This window comes from Apostichopus japonicus, chromosome 12 (assembly GCF_037975245.1).
Source record: "Apostichopus japonicus isolate 1M-3 chromosome 12, ASM3797524v1, whole genome shotgun sequence".
Taxonomy (NCBI): Eukaryota; Metazoa; Echinodermata; class Holothuroidea; order Aspidochirotida; family Stichopodidae; genus Apostichopus; species Apostichopus japonicus.
Genome location: NC_092572.1, coordinates 8,252,049 through 8,271,292, shown reverse-complemented (window position 1 = coordinate 8,271,292; position 19,244 = coordinate 8,252,049). Strand labels below are relative to the sequence as shown.

Here is a 19,244-nt window from a genome sequence, read left to right as displayed (position 1 = left end):
ATACCTTTCTCTTACGACTCAAATGATGTAATGGTCTCAATAGTGCTTGCATATTTGGGAAAAATGAAGCCACATAATTAACTGCACCTACAAATCGTCTTACTGACTTAATATTGTGTGGTTTCGGTGTGTTCCTAATCGCTGCACATCTGTCATGCAAAGGTTGGATACAAGCCTCACCTTCTGGGGTTATTAAGAGCAAATGTCCCATATATCGGACTGAATTTTGGAAAATGCTACACTTTTTCGGAGAGATTTTCAATCCGTTGTCCATTAAAACCTTAAAAATTGCCTGTAGGTGTTGTTTGTGAGATCGTTTGTCTGCACTGTACACAATAATATCGTCATGATGAGCAATACAGAACTTATTTGAATTTGGGATCGTTGCCAAAATATCATTAATTTTCGACTGAAAGATCGCTGGAGATAAATTCAATCCCTGTGGTAAGCGTTTATAATAATAATGCTTTCCTCCATGAAATAAAGCAATACCTGTATATTGTTGTGCATGAACACTAAGTGGCAGACAGAAGAATGCAGACTTTAAGTCAAGAACACCCAAAATTTTGGCTCCAGAGTACCCTATGGTACGGATAGTCTCATTCAGTAATGGAAATGGGTGATTGAGACGTTTTGTTCTACTGTTCAAGTAGCGAAAATCTGTGACAACCCTTTTGTCTTCTGTTCCCTTCTTTGGAATGAGGAAAACCGGTGAAGTATAAGACTGATGTCCTACCGCTAAGATTCCTAATCGCACTAATTTGTCAAGCTCACTGGCGACAATGACTTTGTCCTCATCTGAAAGTCTATAGGGACGTATGTAAAACGGCTCATCATTAGTAAGCGTAATATCAGCCTCATAATTTGGACAGTGAGATAATTCACCATAAAGAGAAAATGCATCTCTATGTGAGTCTAGAAATTCATATATGCTTTCTGTTTCTGAAGCATTCAGAATACTTTGTTCCAAATGAATGTTATCTCTCATGATTTCCTGTTCGGATTTGGAAACCAGGGGATCATCGGCTGTAAAATGTGGATAACGATGTAAATTATATCGTGTAATTGCATCACGATTCTCTTTAGAGTTGGTTCGAAAAAGAGACGGTTTTTCGATGTCTCTCATGACATTGAGAAAATCTAGAGAATCAGTAGGTATGTCTTCTGTGACCGTAATGATATCTGCTAAATCTAAATGAGCCACGGTGCGAGAAGGATGCAGACAAAATTTCTGGTTACCCATGTTCCTTAGTAGAATCTTTGTTCTACCTTTATGCATTTTCACTAACATTCGTGAAGGACACATACGAGATATTAAAGGAAACGGTTTAATAACCACATCTGCATTTCGTGCATATAGTGGAAGACGTCCCTGTACAGTAATGTATCTTTGCTGACCTGGGTAAATAACAAATCTCTGCACTGGCCTAAGGAAGACTTTGGCTTGTTTAATTCTAAAACAATTTGTGGTAAAGTCCAAAGATCCATTCAATTCCTTCAGAGTTTGACTACCTAATATTAAGTCAATACCTGTCAGGTTTGCAGCAATTAAAGCAGAAAGCTGAAATTCATGACCCTGAATTTTGACCTGAAATGTTATCGTGCTATACGCATGAATAAACTGACCATTACCCAACTTTAGGTTTACTACATCAACTGAGATTGGTTGTATAGAGGATAAATACTTTGAATTTTGCACTGTAGACGAAGAAATGATAGAGCGTGTCGCTCCACTATCAAACAACAATGAAATTCCTTTACCATCATGTAAAGTACCTCTTACAAAATTACGTGTGTCCAGTTGAATATCCACATTACGGTCGTTCCCTGTATATCTAGAACTAGGAATATTACTATTCTTCCAAATATTATTTGTTTTACGTTTCGATCTTCCTTTACTTGGTACTTTGTCTGGAGTCACTGTATGATGAGTGCAATCATAAGTGCTCCCTACTGAAAATTCTGTGTTGGTACTCTGTTTACCTTAGCCTCCATTTCATGGCTTAGGCGAATTTGGCAATATTGTGCAAAATGACCTCGATTTTGGCAGTAGTAACATGTGATTGAAGGATTAAAATATGGTAACCTTCTCCTGTTATTATTCTGACCTGTCCTAGGACCACGAGAATCACGAGAACTATATCTTTGCCTCATATCTTTTGGATTGTCTTGCGATTCTGACCTACGTGACTGATCAAACTTGGTTTCTAACTCCTGAATTTTATTACACAACTCGTGTATCTCAGAAGATGCAGAAATAGTAGGAGTCTGAACAGAAGATGCTTTGTCGTGCATTGCCATAAATAGTTCGGAAGAAGCTGTGGGTTGACTTTGGATTTGTAAGTCAAAATAGCACTGTACTTTCATGACCAAATCTGCAATTGTTGCTTTTGGTGATGCAGACATTAACACTGCTGAGCGGCATTGCAAAGGCAGGGTCGAGATCAATTTATCTCTAATTTGGTCCTCGCCATAACTTAATTGTGCTGCAGCTTTGGAAATTTTGGCCAAATGAGCTTGAGCTGTATCACCTGGCGTATAGCTTAATGCGTGAAATGCCTGTAATTTTGCATAAGAAGAAGTGCCTGGACTGAAACGAGCAAGGAATTGCTTGCGCAGATCAGCAATAGTTGAAAAATTTTTGTTTTCAATCCAGAGTCTGGCTTGGCCTTTAAGTGTTCGCTTAAATATGCGACATATTTCATTAAATTCTTCCGCTACAGGGGTGGTTTGGGACGGCAATTTATGCACCTATAAATAATCTTCAAATCCCAAATAATGAGCTTCGGCTAAATCTGCATCAATTACATCGCCCTGAAATCGTGATGGCAAAAAATCAGTGGGCCTATGTTTCTGCATAACAGAGGTCGAAGTTTCCTGTTCACTGACGGACATTATATGCTGAATACAATCGGGCTAGTTACGAGTATACAACATGTGCCTATACTTAATTGAACACACTATCGGCCGTAATACAAATAACAAATATGCAATACATGGACACGATTAAAATAACTTATCGGTACACTCTGATCTCAAATAGGGGTTGTTGGGATACAAATTGGCATGATTTCACTCACCCTTAAGTTTAACTAAGAACTGGTAGTGGAACTGCAAACGATGATTGAAGTCCCTCGGTTAGTAGTAGTAGTAGCGGCAGGTAGTAGCGGTAGCAGGTGGGCCTACATCTCGTAAGAACTTCAGATTCGTTCGCCGTTAACATCGGGTAGAGGCTTAGATCGCGAAAATGTTCAGTTCTGATGTTTTGAGCTGTAGTATGACTAACCACGTACTAGTTGCGCGAATGTTCAAACGCGAACTGCATGCTGGGTTGATTAACGTTAGTGTACAGATCAGTGGTTCCGGTGTACAGACTTAGGCTAGTATAGGCTGACTTCCATCGCAGAGTGTGTATGTTAGGCAAGGTCGTGAACATACGTTGTGTTCCTCGTTAGGTCTTCGGGCCAAAAAAATCTCCTGTTCGTTATTGATCGTAACGAACGAAAGTTGTGAACAGTTCCGTTACCGTTTTGTTCCTGAAGAAAGCAACCGATCTCCACCATGTAATATTGTGACGAGCCCGCTTCCTCCGATAGTAAAACTATATCGGGACTCGCGATAGAAAGGTACTGGGGTTATCTTGATGCCGTATTTATGCTTCTTCAGGAGATGTCTCGAACGGAAGAAAACAATGAGTTCACAGAAAAACAATTTGACAAGATAGGATTTGATTATTGATTCGGTATAATTTCTTCTCTGTCGATTCTCTTTACAAATAAAACTAAATTACAATGATTTGACTTGACTCCGTCAATTACGCAATTAGAGGGAGTGATGAACTTTCGGCGGAGTGATAAACTTTCGGCCCCCTTTTCCTTTTATACCCTACTTCTATAAAATCCCACTGCGCATAATCAGTAGGCAGCCAATAACCTGACCATCCTGTATTAACTTAACGATATAAAAATAAGTGCGCTGGCACTGATCTGCCCTGATTGGTTGGGAGTTTGGAAGTCCATCCCCTTTCTATGGAAACTTCCATACCACGTGAGAGAACCTTCTCGAATGTTCCACAGACATAATGGAATCTATTTTGGGAAAAGGCCCTGTACCAAGATTCAATAAGATAGTTAAAAACTTCTCGTGGGAAAACTGAATCCATGACCTAGATAAATACATAAGAGGCCTGTAAGGTGTCTCGATGGAGTGTTTCGGTAACATCAAAGAGATGGTATCACTATTTCATAACATTATACTGAAGACATATAAATTTCACACCGCTAGTTAAAAACCCGATCTCAATATCATACCCCTAATTCGAGATATGGTTGATTTAATGTAACCTATTTTGACTGGCTAATCTACTCCAGGTAGTTGGGTCACAGTAGGAGGTCTGTGATGTCAGTTTAGCTCCTTGGAAGCTTTAATTAGACCATTATAATCTCCTTGTTGAATTATCTTTGAAACCTGATATATTAGGAACGTTTTCATAGCTATCAAAGTTCTCAGTTCCTAGAATTTCATCAAAATGTAGCTTGTTTTGTACAAATATCACTTTTGTTTGCGAATTTACGATTAAGAAGTTATAAAGAAAAACAAAGAAAGTTTCAGTTGAAGTGCCCTGACACCCGATACTCATCGCTAGTACAGTAACTACTGTTCATGTTCCACAACCGTGCATCAGTAACTACTGCGCTGTGTTAGCAACACTGTAACATGTGTTACAGGTTGCACAGTAATTACTGCAGAGCTGTTACACGTCGAACTAAGAGTCCGAAAGGTGAAAATGCGCGGCGGCTGGGTAACGAAGACTACTCCCTGGTTTTATACTGCATGCGAGATTTTCAGATGGTAGCCTAACTTTTTTCTAATCGTTTTAGTAAATCCATTTGATTGAAACATTCTTCACGGACAGGTGATAGTGTGCAAGTCGCAAATAGATACAAAACAGGTATTTTTTATTTCAGATTCTTTTCCTTATACATATAACATCAAACCATTATTACATGAATGTTTTTAATCTTAATACATCAAAGTACTTCCATTTTCGAATTCCGTTAAATAAACTATTGACATCGAGACATTCTTACATTAGTGTCCTAAGTTTGAGTACATCAAATTATTTACATTATCGAATTATTAACTTATGTTTATATATATATATATATATATACATACATACATACATATATATATATATATATATATATATATATATATATACATACATACATACATATATATATATATATATATATATATATCAATACGTCCATACATTGCTAAGATATAACGTGATCAGTAATTGATGCTTATATTTTACTGTAAACAGTAGAAGAAAATTATAATAAAATAAATAAAAAGTTTAACTCTTGATTTTTTTTGAAAAATTGATTTGGTTTCTAAAGCAGTGATAACAAGTGCATTTTTCTTACCATGGTGTCCTCTTTGTTTTAAACTATTTTATATTATCTTTTAAGTCCTTTTGTGAGGGGTGGCGGGGGGGGGGGGCTAGCTACGTGGTTATTTACGTATATTTAGAATTCCTTTTTACTATTTTAAATGTAACTTCAAGTATTTTTTATGATTCTGTTTCTCCTGTTTGAACTCCATCAAACCCGCTCCCATTTTTCCAGAAAAGATGATGTCGTTGAAGTAAATATAAAACCCGCAATACAGTACACTCGTCTTTTATTTTACTTTCTCTGTTATTTTCTTATCACATTTTTAATTAATCAGTTAATTTCTTTCGCTGGTTGAAAAATAAGTTTTTTTTTTCTTCAAGTATTACATTGGTGTTTGATTAGTAGAAGTACAACGTATTGAGAAGGCCGTATTCGACCGATGTATAACAAGTATGAATTATGTCTAGGTAAAAGTTCAACAAGAGCAACACAAGACAAGAAAATGTCGAAACCTTAACGATGTTCTTTACTCTTTTAACAGTTATCGTTCCTTTTGTTTAGTCAATCCTGTCTTTTATTAAATAACAACGTAATATTCACAACAAAAACTTACATTCCATTCACAATTCCCGTCGATATAATCACCAAACTTTCTCATCACCGCGCAGTCTTGGTCTTCCTGTCCGTTTCCATTATTTGGTTCTCCGTTACGCCAATTGACATACGTGAGGTTGCTACCGTCCTCATATGTCCATTCTCCTTGAAATAAAAACACAATACCAATTAAGAAATCAACTTGTCCAATGCTTTTCAATATATTAGCGGAAAGAAACGTATATCAATTGTTGATACACTAAATATCACCAGTATTGTCAACTAATTTAGCTAACTGAATATTTTCTAAACCTACCTCATATTCATGTTCAAATAAACCAGTTGTTTTTTAACCCTCAGAAAGCTTACCAACGCACACCTACCTCTATTGTCCCTCTCTTTGTTCGCAAGTAAGCTAATTGAAATAATACTAAATGACTAAACCTAGTAGGGCTACCCAATTTAAATCAGCAATCCATTCTGCCAGTATTTCATCTAAGATGAGTTAACAAAGCTGATCATTTTCATATTAGATATTAATCCTCCAATTGAATTGTTAATTTTTATTATTCAATTTAACACATCATATCACCACAATTCATTATCAGGACCTATCAATTTTAAATTCAAATAATAAGCATATCGACAACTTAATACATTAAATAGACACTGGTACCTAATAAGATCGTTTTGTATTTTTTTTTTTGTTGAGTAAAGAGATGTTGATTGTGACTTCTAGTTTAGTGAAAATAAATTACGGATGGCGTTGTGACTACTTTCATCATATCCGAAGGTAGTTTCAGTAATATTATGCATATTTCTGATCACGATCCGGGGCATTAGCTACCAAAGACGATGGCTGTTTCAATATTTTTGTTTGTTTGTTACCTTCATTTTCCGAGTCATGGATGCCTATCCAGATCCAAGTAAACCCGCCTAAGGTTTGCTCTCGAAAGGCCTTTACTTCATCATTCTCCTCTTCGTTGTCAATGTGCACGAGGTGACCATTGTTGGATAAATTGCGGCATCTATCCACTGCTTCAGTCCAAGTAACCTTATCATCACTAATCCAGTACATCGACTGGTCTGTTCCAGTCAGAAGTCAGTCGGTATCAAAGGAACAGAGAAAAGTGAAAAGGAATGACATCGATATTCATCTTTCATAAGTGTCCTCTTAAAATTATATATTGTTATCAATTCTACTAACATAAAACTTAAAATTAAAACGTAACTATTTTAATTTGATCACCAATATAATGTATCGTTACAAGAAGTGCACTCACATTGATTTCAAAACTGTAAGTATCGCATCTCAATAGACTACAACTTTCGTCAATGATAATCTTATATTAATAGTTGGCTAGGATACTTTTTCCCCCTACAATCAGTCACCGGTTGAAAATGACGAAGCTAAATAGTACCGTATTTCACGACACCTAAAACAGACTAAGACTAAGACGAAAGGAGATCTTAAACAATATTTGAACAGCTGGAGGAGGCATGAATCAGCTCCAGATACGAGATCATATTCATACGCTATATATATATATATATATATATTGATGTATAAATATATATCTTAATATAGAGAGATATATAGTTATATATATATATATATATGCATATATATATATATATATATATATATATATATATATATAGAGAGAGAGAGATATATAGTTATGTATATATACATATAATTGAAATTGTAGTGAGTTGGAAAATCCAGAACAGTGAAAAAACTTCCAGCTTCCACCGGGATTCAAACCCGGGCCTCCCGCTTAATATGCGGACACCCGACCGCCTTGGCTATGGACCCTGATTGCATGTCCAGAGCTTCGAAACCGGTAAGGATATATAAATATTACAATGTACGTAAATATCAGTTGTTTCCGAATCGAAGAAATCACGTATCTTGAGGTTAATTTGTCCGGTTTTGGCCCGGTTTGTTACAATAAGAAAAACATACAGTTATAACATATAGTCTACTTGCAATAGCCAAACATATAATTTCCAAAGCATTAATGCAAATAGATAGGGCCACAGTCGAACTGCTTTTTGACCTGTTCAGATAATGTATGCCACTTCGTGTATTGAAGAAGTAGAGATTCCCCAAAAAAATCTAACACGTGTTTCCTGTTTAGTTATTCTTTGTTTCAATATTAATTACTTTTCAGATGACTTTTCATACTGATTAAATAATTGAATAAACATAAAATTAGTGGTGCGAAAATTTACATAGGCTATGATCTTGTACGCCCGTACGCAGGGTGTGCGTGGGAAGGGAAGGGGGATGCGACGGGTGCGTAAGCACTTCCCCCTTAATCGTGTTTTTTTTTGGTGCTGATTCGGCAGTGAACAGTAACTGCATAAAATTCCACAAAACAAATTGATATAATTGCATAACTTTTGCCCCGTTTTGATAAAAGTAGACCCCTCCACTAGTACAGTGTTTAATGAAAAAGATCCTCATCTTCAATAAATGAACGACAAATTAATTAAGCCTGCCCGCAGGTCTGCCTGTAGAGATTGATATCAAAATTACAGTATCTGCATGCTACATTTATACTTGTTTTAACTCCTTTCTGGTAGGCCTCGTGTGTAATTGATATACTACCAACACATTATATGACATACCGCGAAATTCTGCTCCGTTTTCCTGTTTCTGTCAATCCGCGGATACCCGCGATAACAAACTATCAACAGCTAATACAAAATGTGTTGTTGCATGAGTCTGTATTGTTGCATCACGAGGAGGTAACCACTAGTGTAACATGAGCGATGCCAAGCTATTTTAATAACCTAATATTACAATGATATTAATCAATCCTATAGACACCATGTAACACTTACTACACGCCCGCATCGTCCCCATCCCAACCCACACTCTCTGATACAAAAGTCTCTTGGTTTGTAATTACACTTATCGTGGCAACAGTTTTCCCCTATGTACTGTGTTCGTAATGATTGAGGTATAATAGAAAAGGATGCGAATGTAGCCTACTTTGCAACAAGGCTGATATTTATCCTATCACACCGCATGAAATATACACACAGTAGAATACACGTGATTATTTCTTATTGAAGCAACAGTACGCACGGGTGCGTATGAAAAACTGGTTTAATCGCCCAATTTGATTTTAATGGTAACCGAAGAAGCAGATGTTACAAAACATTAAAAGTAGCTTGCCAAGAAGAGATGTTTTGACTTGTAAATTTATGAAGGAGACATAATAACTTCATCATCTATTTCCTTCCTTTATAACAAACTCGCATACAATTCGCATCTTCAGTTGCCATGACAACACCAATACAAATATTCACACAGCATAATAGAAGTAGCTTTCTTTACAATTATCAACGGTAGGATGATACGTATGTGCACCTGTTTACGACTCCTTAAGCAAATAGATAAATTATTTTCAAGAAACGTAAGGAACGTATGTAATTTAACATAGGTCTTTTATTTAAGTGCAAATTATCATATTGCGCTTTTGATATAGAACTGTGGTTCATCGAAACAAAAAATGACAAATTTACGTCCTCTATATGGCTGCAATCTATAAAGGTTAACGTATCTTCCTGTTGGACTGATATTAAATCAATTTAACCGCATGTAAACGGATGACCCCCCCCGCCTCACTCCAACCCTCCCCCTCCCTCGCAAAAATATAAGTATAAATATAAAATTCTAATACTAATACTAAATTGAAATAAATAATCGATTGATCTATGCCAGTAATAACTCAGCAGTTATCAAGGGACAGAGAAAAGTGAAAAGGAATTACATAAAGATGTATCTTTCAATAATTTCCTATGATCTAAATATTGTTATTAATTCTACTGAAATTAAAGAAGTTCCCAAGATTTCAGTTTACATTTTAATTCAATACATTGTAAGTTCACCATGATGATACCGGTAGAAGAAATGTCCGACACTATCTATACTGGAAATTAAATCATGTTGATTATTATTAAAATTTCTGTCAACGGTAATTTGAAATTTATAGTTGACTACCATAATTCGAAAACACTTACTCTTAACTCCCTCCTTTGTTGTAACGGGTCGTTCAGTTGATTTTGTTGTGTCATGTTGAGCCAATGTAGTAATGTGTGTCATATCAGCGTCAGCTGCTGCTGACAAAAATGAGGAACATCAGGAAAGCGTTAATGGCTGGAAACACGTGAGAACTAAACATAATGTATTCCCTTCAAAGACGTTAGTCAAAAACAAAGGAAATAATTCTACAATTGAGTTGATCCAATAGCGTTTGTTTCTGCCAAGATAACATCAATGTAAGATGACAACCGTGGTTCTTCTACTATCGTAAGGATGAATTTGATGTTAGAAAGTTTGAATTGGATCCCTTAATAAATTGAAATGCCAACTCTTAACATCTAAGCCTAAACAAGCGGGAGGTTGAAGAGCATCATTAATATAACAAGTAACATTTGTCCAAATGAGTATACTTAGTCTCTAAAAGTAGAGACAATTGACACAATGGGCCTACTAAGATCTATCAAAGCAAGACATATATAAGATATTCTTACACTTAATCGACTTAGTCGTCAGACCCCTTCAAAGAGCCCCTACCCAGTGTCTTTTACCCATGAACTGAGATGATGAAAATATCAACATAATTATTACAAAAATAAATAATTAATGATCATATTTATGAGAGGAGATATTCTATGTTATTTAAAAGAGCCTTCAACGTCCATTATGGCTTGCCTTTCTTAATTGCTTCATCTTTTTGGTTGACAAGTGGTCCAAAGTTGCTAGGCAAGGAAGTGACTGAAACACAATGATGCTCCTGTTTTTGTTAAGTTTAAAACATTTTGATTTTTGTTTACTATAGCACCTAAGTAAAAAATATGGGTAGGCATCACAGGCCTAATGAACAAACTGATATAGATGAGAATCTTGTGGGAGGAGTTTCTCCTGCCTTTTGCTGGAAATGTTTTAATTTATAAGAAAAGACAAAGACCCTCTTTGTCGTATGTCTCTATTACAACCTTGTCCACATCCTGTTATGTGACCATAGTTGGTCCTCCACTTTCACCAAATTTCTCTATTCCCACATAATCTTATGGTTCTGTTCTTGTGTAGTAAAGGTGTGTATATGATCAAGTCAGATTTAAGCAGTTAAATGGAAAGGCATATCCCAAAAATATTGTGAGCAATACATAAAGGCAGCAGATTGTATTTGTTCCCCGACCTTTCGTTTTTCTATAATACTCATAATTCCTTCTCAAAATTCATGTTAAATTTTGATAGTAATTTTGTTTTGGCGGAAGATTGTTTGTTGTATTCATGTAAAACATAAGACCTGCTTTAATTAATAGCCTGCAATCCAGTTATCTGCTTGGTGCCATAATATATGGTGTTACAGCAGAGGTGGAACAAAGAAATATCGGAGACCCTTTGGCATATTATATATCGTTAGGAAAATTCTTCTAATTTCTGAAGCCTTTCAAGTAGTTATAGATATGCCAGGTATATAACTGGCTAATCAAAGAAGTGGGAGGCTTGGCCACTTAATTATATTATTGAAGCTGCCCCCCCCCCTCCCCTGCTTCAGCTGTTTTTGTGTTACGAATGCATACTTTCCTTATGCAATTGTTTTCATAACAATATGGGCGTTACCTTAAATATATATATATATATATACACATATATATATACATATACATATATATATATATATATATATATATATATATATATATATATATATATACGCTGCCCCTTTCAGACCACCAAAAACGAAAAAAAGTTGTCTTCCAGACAAGAATATTGGAAAATAAGTGCATTGTTCAAATCGTGCAGGTACAACTTGTCTGAAAAATCAGATATCTGGATTTCCCTTTATTTTAATATCTAATAATTTTCACATTTTGAACCCAAATTTGGCAAATCAATCTTGATCGGGGCTTCATAACTGCGGTTTATTTGTCGAAAATCCTGTAACTGGTAAGCTTTACCTTAGCAATTTGTTTTCAAATCACACTTTACTTAGAATACTTACAGAAGAGGTGGATCGATAAGATGGACACAACAGAATTATGCAAGTGACGTGATGGTGAACAAAGACAGAGACGTATTGTATCATAGGAACTAATCAAAAAGACAATATAGACTTTTAAGAATAACCATTTGTATTTTAAAACGTTTAAAGCGCATTGTGCCCGATAACTGAAGGGCCTTAAAACTGAGTGAGGCCACATTCGCCATGCTTGTTCAAATGCAATGTTTGGTGGGGTTCTAGCTGTAACTATTTCCTCTTTTGTGGATGTTTTTTCCTAAATTAAACTTACCCGTTCTTGTTATTATAGTTTTCCATTTACTGTTTGTCATATTGATGACACAAGTGTGGTAATTGCCAGTCCAAACAACCATGTTGAACAAGCAAACTTATTCTACCAACATGAACTGGGGCTGGTCCTGTTGAAAGCATGTTGTTATTTTCTACATTTTTCATGCAAAGGAATCTGCTTCACAAGTGTAAAAACTTTTCATATTTAACATTTGTTCCTGGTTCTACATGTATGTATTTCATGCTTTACGGTATATTTTACACAAACACAAAAGTGGCCCATGTGACAATAATGGGCACATCTTTGCTTTCAGACCATTTGGTTAGTTTTTCCATGTTTTTAATACAATGTCTTGAATACTTTTTTGAAACAAAATTCTGGTCTATGATCAGATTGCGTGAGTTAAATTGGCTGGGTGGGGGCACCTTGTGGGGGGGGGGTGGGTTCTGACAACCCCTTCCCGACCAGCAATTTTGTCAGAATTTCCTTTATTTTAATGTACATCCATACTTCTTCCTTTCGACAAAGTTTGGTCCATGGGCTAGATGGGGTGAAATCAACCCGCCTTTTGGGGGGTGGGTCATGGTAATCTTTGTGGGGATCTGACAACACCTTCCCCACTGGGAATTTTTTCAGTTTTACACCTTTTGTAATGTACATCCATACTACTTCCTTTTGACAAAGTTTGGTCCATGGGCTAGATGGGGTTAAATCAACCCGACTGGGGGTGACTTAGTGGGGGGTCTGACAACCCCTTCCCGACCAGGAAGTTTGTCAGTTTTGTCTTTTTTGTAATGTACAGCCATACTACTTCCTTCTGACAAAGTTTTGTCCATAGGCTAGATGGGGTGAAATTAACCCGTCCGGGGGTCTTTTTCAGAGGGTCTGGGGTCCGAACCCGACCACTGGGGTTGAGCTGACATTTTTTGTGAATGACCTATATATATATATATATATATATATATATACATACATATACTACAGTTACGGCTGTATAAGTTACCACATGATTCAACCTTTTAAATTAAGCAATCCAACAAATTTCCTAAATTTCACCTTTCAGCAATTGTTTAACAAATTCTCTCTGTATATCATGAATGAAATCCTGATATATGATGATATAAAGCAATGATATTCGAGTAGTCGGTTGTATGCCTACATCATATTCCATCGCAAACTGTCAAACTTGGTCTATTTCAGTCATAAGTCAGTCGTTGACAAAAGAGAGCGATAATTGAAAAAGAATGACATCAAGATTCATCTTTCAATTATTTCCTTTTATCTATATCTTGCTAAATATTGTTATCAATTTTACTGAAATAAAAGAAATTCCGAAGACTTCAGTTTACATTGGAGTTTAAAACATTGCTAGTTCACCATGATGACATCGGTAGAAGAAATGTCCACCACTAACTTTATAAGAAATTAACACATGTTGATTATTATTAAAATTTCTGCCAACGGTAACTTTATGTTTATAGTTCGCTACCATCAATCGTAAGCACTTACTCTTAACACTCTGCTTAGTTGTAGAATCGGGTCGTTCAGTTGATTTTGTTGTGTCATGTTGAGCCAATGTAGTAATGTGTGTCACATCAGCGTCAGCTGCTGCTGAAATAGAAAATATATATAGAACGACAGGAAAAAGTTACTTGCTGGGACTACGTGAGAACTAAACATAATTTGTTCTTTTAATGAGATAATTTTATAATTAAGTTGAGTAGCTTTTGTTTTTGCTAAGATGACATCAATGTTAGATGACGACCGTAGTTTTACTATCGTAACGATCAATTTGATGTCAGAAAGTTTGTATTGGAGGGCTTTATAAAGTGAATTGCCAATTCTCAACATCTAAGCCCAACCAAGTGGGCGGTTGTAGATTATCGTTAATACAACAAGATACGTTTGAGACATGTGGCCAAAGAAGTAGACTTAGCCTCTAAAAGTAGAGACAATTGACAGAATACGAAGATCTGTCAAAACAAGACATATATATGATAGTCTTACACTTATAGACTTAGTTTCTAAAAGTAGAGACAATTGACACGATACCAAGATATGTCAAAGCAAGACATATATAAGATAATCTTACACTTAATAGTAACAGTCTCTAAAAGTAGAGACAATTGACAGAATACGAAGGGCTGTTTAAGCAAGACATACATCAGATAATCTTACACTTAGAGACTAGGTTTCTAAAAGAAAAGACAATTGCCGCAATACGAAGATTTTTCAAAGTAAGACATATATAATATAATCTTACACTAAATAGACTAAGTCTTCCCCGCAAAAATATAAATATAAAACAATAATACTAAATTGAAATAAATAAATAATCGATTGGTCTATTCCATTTATAAGTCAGTCGTTAACAAGGGAGAGCGATAATTGCAAAGGAATGACATCAAGATTCATCTTTCAATAATTTCCTTTTATCTATATCTTGCTAAATATTGTTATCAATTCTACTGAAATAAAAAAAATCCCAATATTTCAGTTTACATTGGAATTTAAAACATTGTAAGTTCAACATGATTGATGGTAGGAGAAATGTCCAACACTAACTTTATAACGAATAAACACATGTTGATAATTGTCCTGCGGTACAATGCTGTAAGTTTCAATTTATTAACATTTCTGTCAACGGTACCTTTATATTTATAGTTGACTACCATCAACCGTAGACACTTACTGTTAACTTTCTCCTTTGTTGTAGAATTTTCTTGTGTCATGTTGAGCCATCTATTTTCCGTTGCACCATCACATGGAGTACCTACAGTACGTTCATTAACATCTGGGAAGAGGATATAAACATACATATATATATATATATATATATATTGCCTACAGTGGAATTATGACCTTCCTTACCGGTTTCGAACCTCTGGACATACAATCAGCGTCCATAGCCTAGTGGTTAGGGTGTCCGCGTACAGAGCGGAAGGCCCGTGGTTCGAATCCCGGTGGAGGCTGAAAGTTTTTTCACTGTTCTTGATTTTCCAACTCATTACGATTTTCATTTATATATATATATATATATATATATATATATATATATATATATATATATATTTATATTTATATATATATATATATATATATATATATATGTATATATATATATATATATATATATATATATATATATATATATAAACAGTAGTGGTCCATACTGATAATATAAAAGATAAACAAGCGAATATTTTTAACAACGACATACTGCTATATTTCGGAGTGGTCACCACTCCATTGTCAGGCAATTGTACAAGATCAATTAAATACAAGGGCTAATATACATCCGAAGACGACAATAGTGATAAGCATGAGTGAAGTTTTTTTAAATTAGGAATAATTAGAACATCCAGCAAATTTTTTTTTTTTTTAGTGAATTTTTAAACTAGGAATGAATGGAACAACCAGCAATAGAAAGTAAATAGGGATTAGAATAACTCCAACCCGTAGCTCGCTACATTTCTATTTAAGTCAGCATTTAAGTCTTTTATTAGGAGACTCTCTTTAATCTTCCTCCTGAACCACTGGGGTTCATTACCAATAGCATTTACCATCCACATAGTCTGCTATAATAACTACAAAAATGTCATCCACATATCTTCTATAAAAGTTAAGTTTATACGACAAATTTGGATCAATTTCTCCTCAAGGTGGCACATAAACAAGTTGGCTAAACAAACACTCAAGGAAGAGCCCATGGCACACCCATCAATTTGCTCATACATAGAATTGTCAAAAATAAAGTGGGATGTAGCTGCTTTAAGCAATAATTCAATTGTACAAACAATGCGTTTTTGTATATATATGTAATTCAGAATAACATCAATTGTATTTTCTACAGGCATTGAACTCTTTTCATAAATCTATTCAATTTACTTATGAAATGGACTATGTGGATGATTTTCTACATTATGCCAACAATGTTGTATATAGGATAAACTGTCCAGACTGTGATTCCTTTTATGTCGGAGAAACCAATAGACGGCTTAGCATAGATTCAAAGAATATCTGATGAGCTCCTTTGGTGGTCAGAAAGGCGCTATTAACCTTCATTTTACTGCGCACAAACATAATCTTCCTACTTTTGTTGACCATTGCGCCACAAGTGTTCATTTCTAGAATCCACGTGACCATATCAAGACATTCGTTGTAGGCGTTGCTTACTTGTAGACACATATCCTATTATAGCCATTTCCCCCATATGTTGTAGGCATAGCTGTAGCTAATCGCTCTCGTTCGGCAGATCTGAATTATCAATCGATTCAAAATGTTCTCATCGTGATGTTTACTTTAAGTTAGGGGCGATAAGAGACCAAATGATTAAACCTTTTAAATTAGGCAATCCAAGAAATGTCCTTAATTTGACCATTCAACATTTGCTAACAAATTGTCTCTGCATATCATGAATGAAATCCTGATATCTAAGATATAAAGCAACGATATTCGAGAAGTCGGTTGTATACCTAAATCATACCATATTCCATCGCATACTGTCAAATTAGGAATATTAGGGTAATTGTACAAGGTTACCCAATGTTCCTTAGTACTATTTTAAAAAAATCATTATTGTTTACATTATTGCTTAAAATTTATCTGGTGTCATGGAATTATTTAGTTTTGTAACTTACCTTGGTAGTGTCTGTCTGGTATAAAATTTAGCAGTGATGTCACAATGGACGAATCGGGTGGCACTTCTAAGTCATGATCCCCGTGGCAGCTAGTCTGTCTGAAAATGGAGCTACGATCAGACGTTTTGTGGTGAGAGTAACAGATGCTTGCATCTAAAATAAGGAAAGTGGGAAAATATGAAATATTGTCTTGTTAGTCAATAAGTTAATTGAAACATATTCACCGAATCACTATTCATAATCATGAGGCACGATATAAACCAACACCCTAATATAAACTCCCTAGAAATGATTGATTCAACAGAGCTGTGTTGACAGGAGAGATCGTAGATATGTCATCATAAACTCTTAGATTGTCTCTAATAGGCCAATAAACGATCAGAGACTATATGAGGTATAACCACTAAATCAGACAAAAGAGCCACTTCAACCTGATCTACAATATAGTCTGATCAATCTGGTAATAACTTTAACATTTTTCGTGAAATATAATACACTATTGTATAACATATTTATGCCGCTCCATTCCCTTTCCCTTCAGTCCCCGTTGCGCATATCAACCAATTAGAAGGTGGTTTTATAAAAACGACACCTAATGAATAAAGAGTCTGTTCAGTAACAATTAAATTTAAAATCCAGAAAACAGCAATGGATGAATTTGACAAGAACTTTTTCTAGTGAATGCAAGGAAATAAACAATAAACAGAAATTGAATGCAACCATATGGTGAGCAATGTTGACAATACAGACTTGTTAAGTACATGAAAATAGAAAAGTATCTCCTAAACATCAATTGGACACTTTCTTTACAATTATGTCTACTTTAATGTCAAGCTTCCAAGCACTGACACTGACAGTATGAATATCATGTTACTATCTGATACAGCTTAATAATTATTAATACTGTATGCAAACTACGTTGAAGCATGATATGCGAGGACAGTATTTTTTGGTATTAGAATTGTTCCAACTTGCTAAAAAATAGTGTTAGACATTTTGCATTTTAATTAATCTGCGGACACTCTGTCGGTAAAATAAATTTCAAGGAAATATTTGGTAGATTAAGCATTAAAGGGTAAAACAGGGTATGTTAGCATTTACCAATTTGTGTTTATTAGACGTTGATACCATCATTGATTCATGGTATGAGGAGTAAACCAAACTTTAAAATAAGTTTAAAGGTAAAAACTTTGCAGACTGAAGTAGATAAGACAATCACTTGGCTGAGCTCAATAAGTTTTAATATAGTTGACTACGACCTGTCGGTGTTAAATTGATTGCTATATTACATAATTTAATAACACAAAATATCAATGCCATCATGTTAACGACTGAGGTATCTTGGCAGCCATGCAGAAATCACAGTAACAGATATAAAGAAGATATTGTGTCACAAAGGAATAACCCATAAAGTTCCTCAGTACCGCTTCAGTACAGGGAGAAAGATGGTGAATTGATCACGCGACCACCCATCAACCTTGTTAAATATTATAAGGAGAATGCATCGACATTTGCAAGACAATTTCAGGATGCAATCCACCAAGATCGCAAAAGGACACAATAATGCAAATCTTTAGTTCATTTACTACTCACCTTTATTTTCCACAGTTTGGTGTGTAGGGGTACCTTCCGTTGATATAAAACCTAAATATGAATTTAGAACAAATGTAATGAATTACAAAACTACATGTTGACCTGGGTAAGATTAATGCAACTATTTAGGATCTTTTGGCATCCTAGCTTGTTGGCAAAAGCGATGTACAACCTTTACACCTGGTCTCTGCATCCGCGCCTTGTTAAGCGCTTATCCGCAGACAAACTTGGTTTTCGATTCACGAAATAACGAGCAGTAGAGTCAAAGTTAGTGCATGCAGTTATTATAAGTTTTGAAATTGAAGGTGATGCGAGAACAAAGAGCAAAAAAGAAAACAGTACAAACCGTATAGGATCAGTAGTATTACAGTGAGTCCTATCTCCATCTTTGTATTTGATGCAGATTCTTCTTTAATAGCTATAACGCTGTTGTAATTATTATGAAAGTGTTCCTTTCTTTCTTAGTCAATTCTGTCTTTAATTAAACATCAAAGTATTATTTATAACAAAGTAGAAATCACTGCTACAACTGATGTCGTTATAACGACCATCCTGTATTCCGATATCAATGGTATAAGCGACTAAGCAGCAATTACATGGTTCGTCATGGCGTCAACAACAAGGGATGTTTGCTTTGTAGAATTTATGAAGAAGGTGGACTTTCTTCAATCATTATATTTCCTTTTTTTGTACC

The 19,244-nt window shown here is 35.2% G+C and overlaps 1 protein-coding gene across 1 annotated transcript; it reads right to left on the bottom strand.

Annotated features, from left to right (window-relative positions):
• Positions 1–5,339: 5,339 nt before the first annotated feature.
• LOC139977110 (uncharacterized) lies at positions 5,340–19,003 on the bottom strand. Its single transcript, XM_071986200.1, has 8 exons — positions 18,897–19,003; positions 18,551–18,601; positions 16,958–17,110; positions 15,010–15,111; positions 13,827–13,928; positions 10,038–10,133; positions 6,888–7,085; positions 5,340–6,164 (listed from the first exon to the last, which is right to left on the bottom strand). Exons 1-8 carry the CDS (start codon positions 18,934–18,936, stop codon positions 5,983–5,985), a joined length of 924 nt encoding a protein of 307 aa, XP_071842301.1. The 5' UTR covers positions 18,937–19,003; the 3' UTR covers positions 5,340–5,982.
• Positions 19,004–19,244: the final 241 nt, after the last annotated feature.

Excerpts from the sequence above, each read along its gene's own strand:
- LOC139977110 (XM_071986200.1), bottom strand. The coding sequence starts at position 18,936 with ATGGAGATAGGACTCACTGTAATACTACTGATCCTATACG. Across the intron at positions 15,112-16,957 it reads ACCAGACAGACACTACCAAG|ATGTTAATGAACGTACTGTA; the intron begins GTAAGTTACAAA and ends TCCTCTTCCCAG. Across the intron at positions 13,929-15,009 it reads AACAAAGGAGAAAGTTAACA|CAGCAGCTGACGCTGATGTG; the intron begins GTAAGTGTCTAC and ends TTTCTATTTCAG.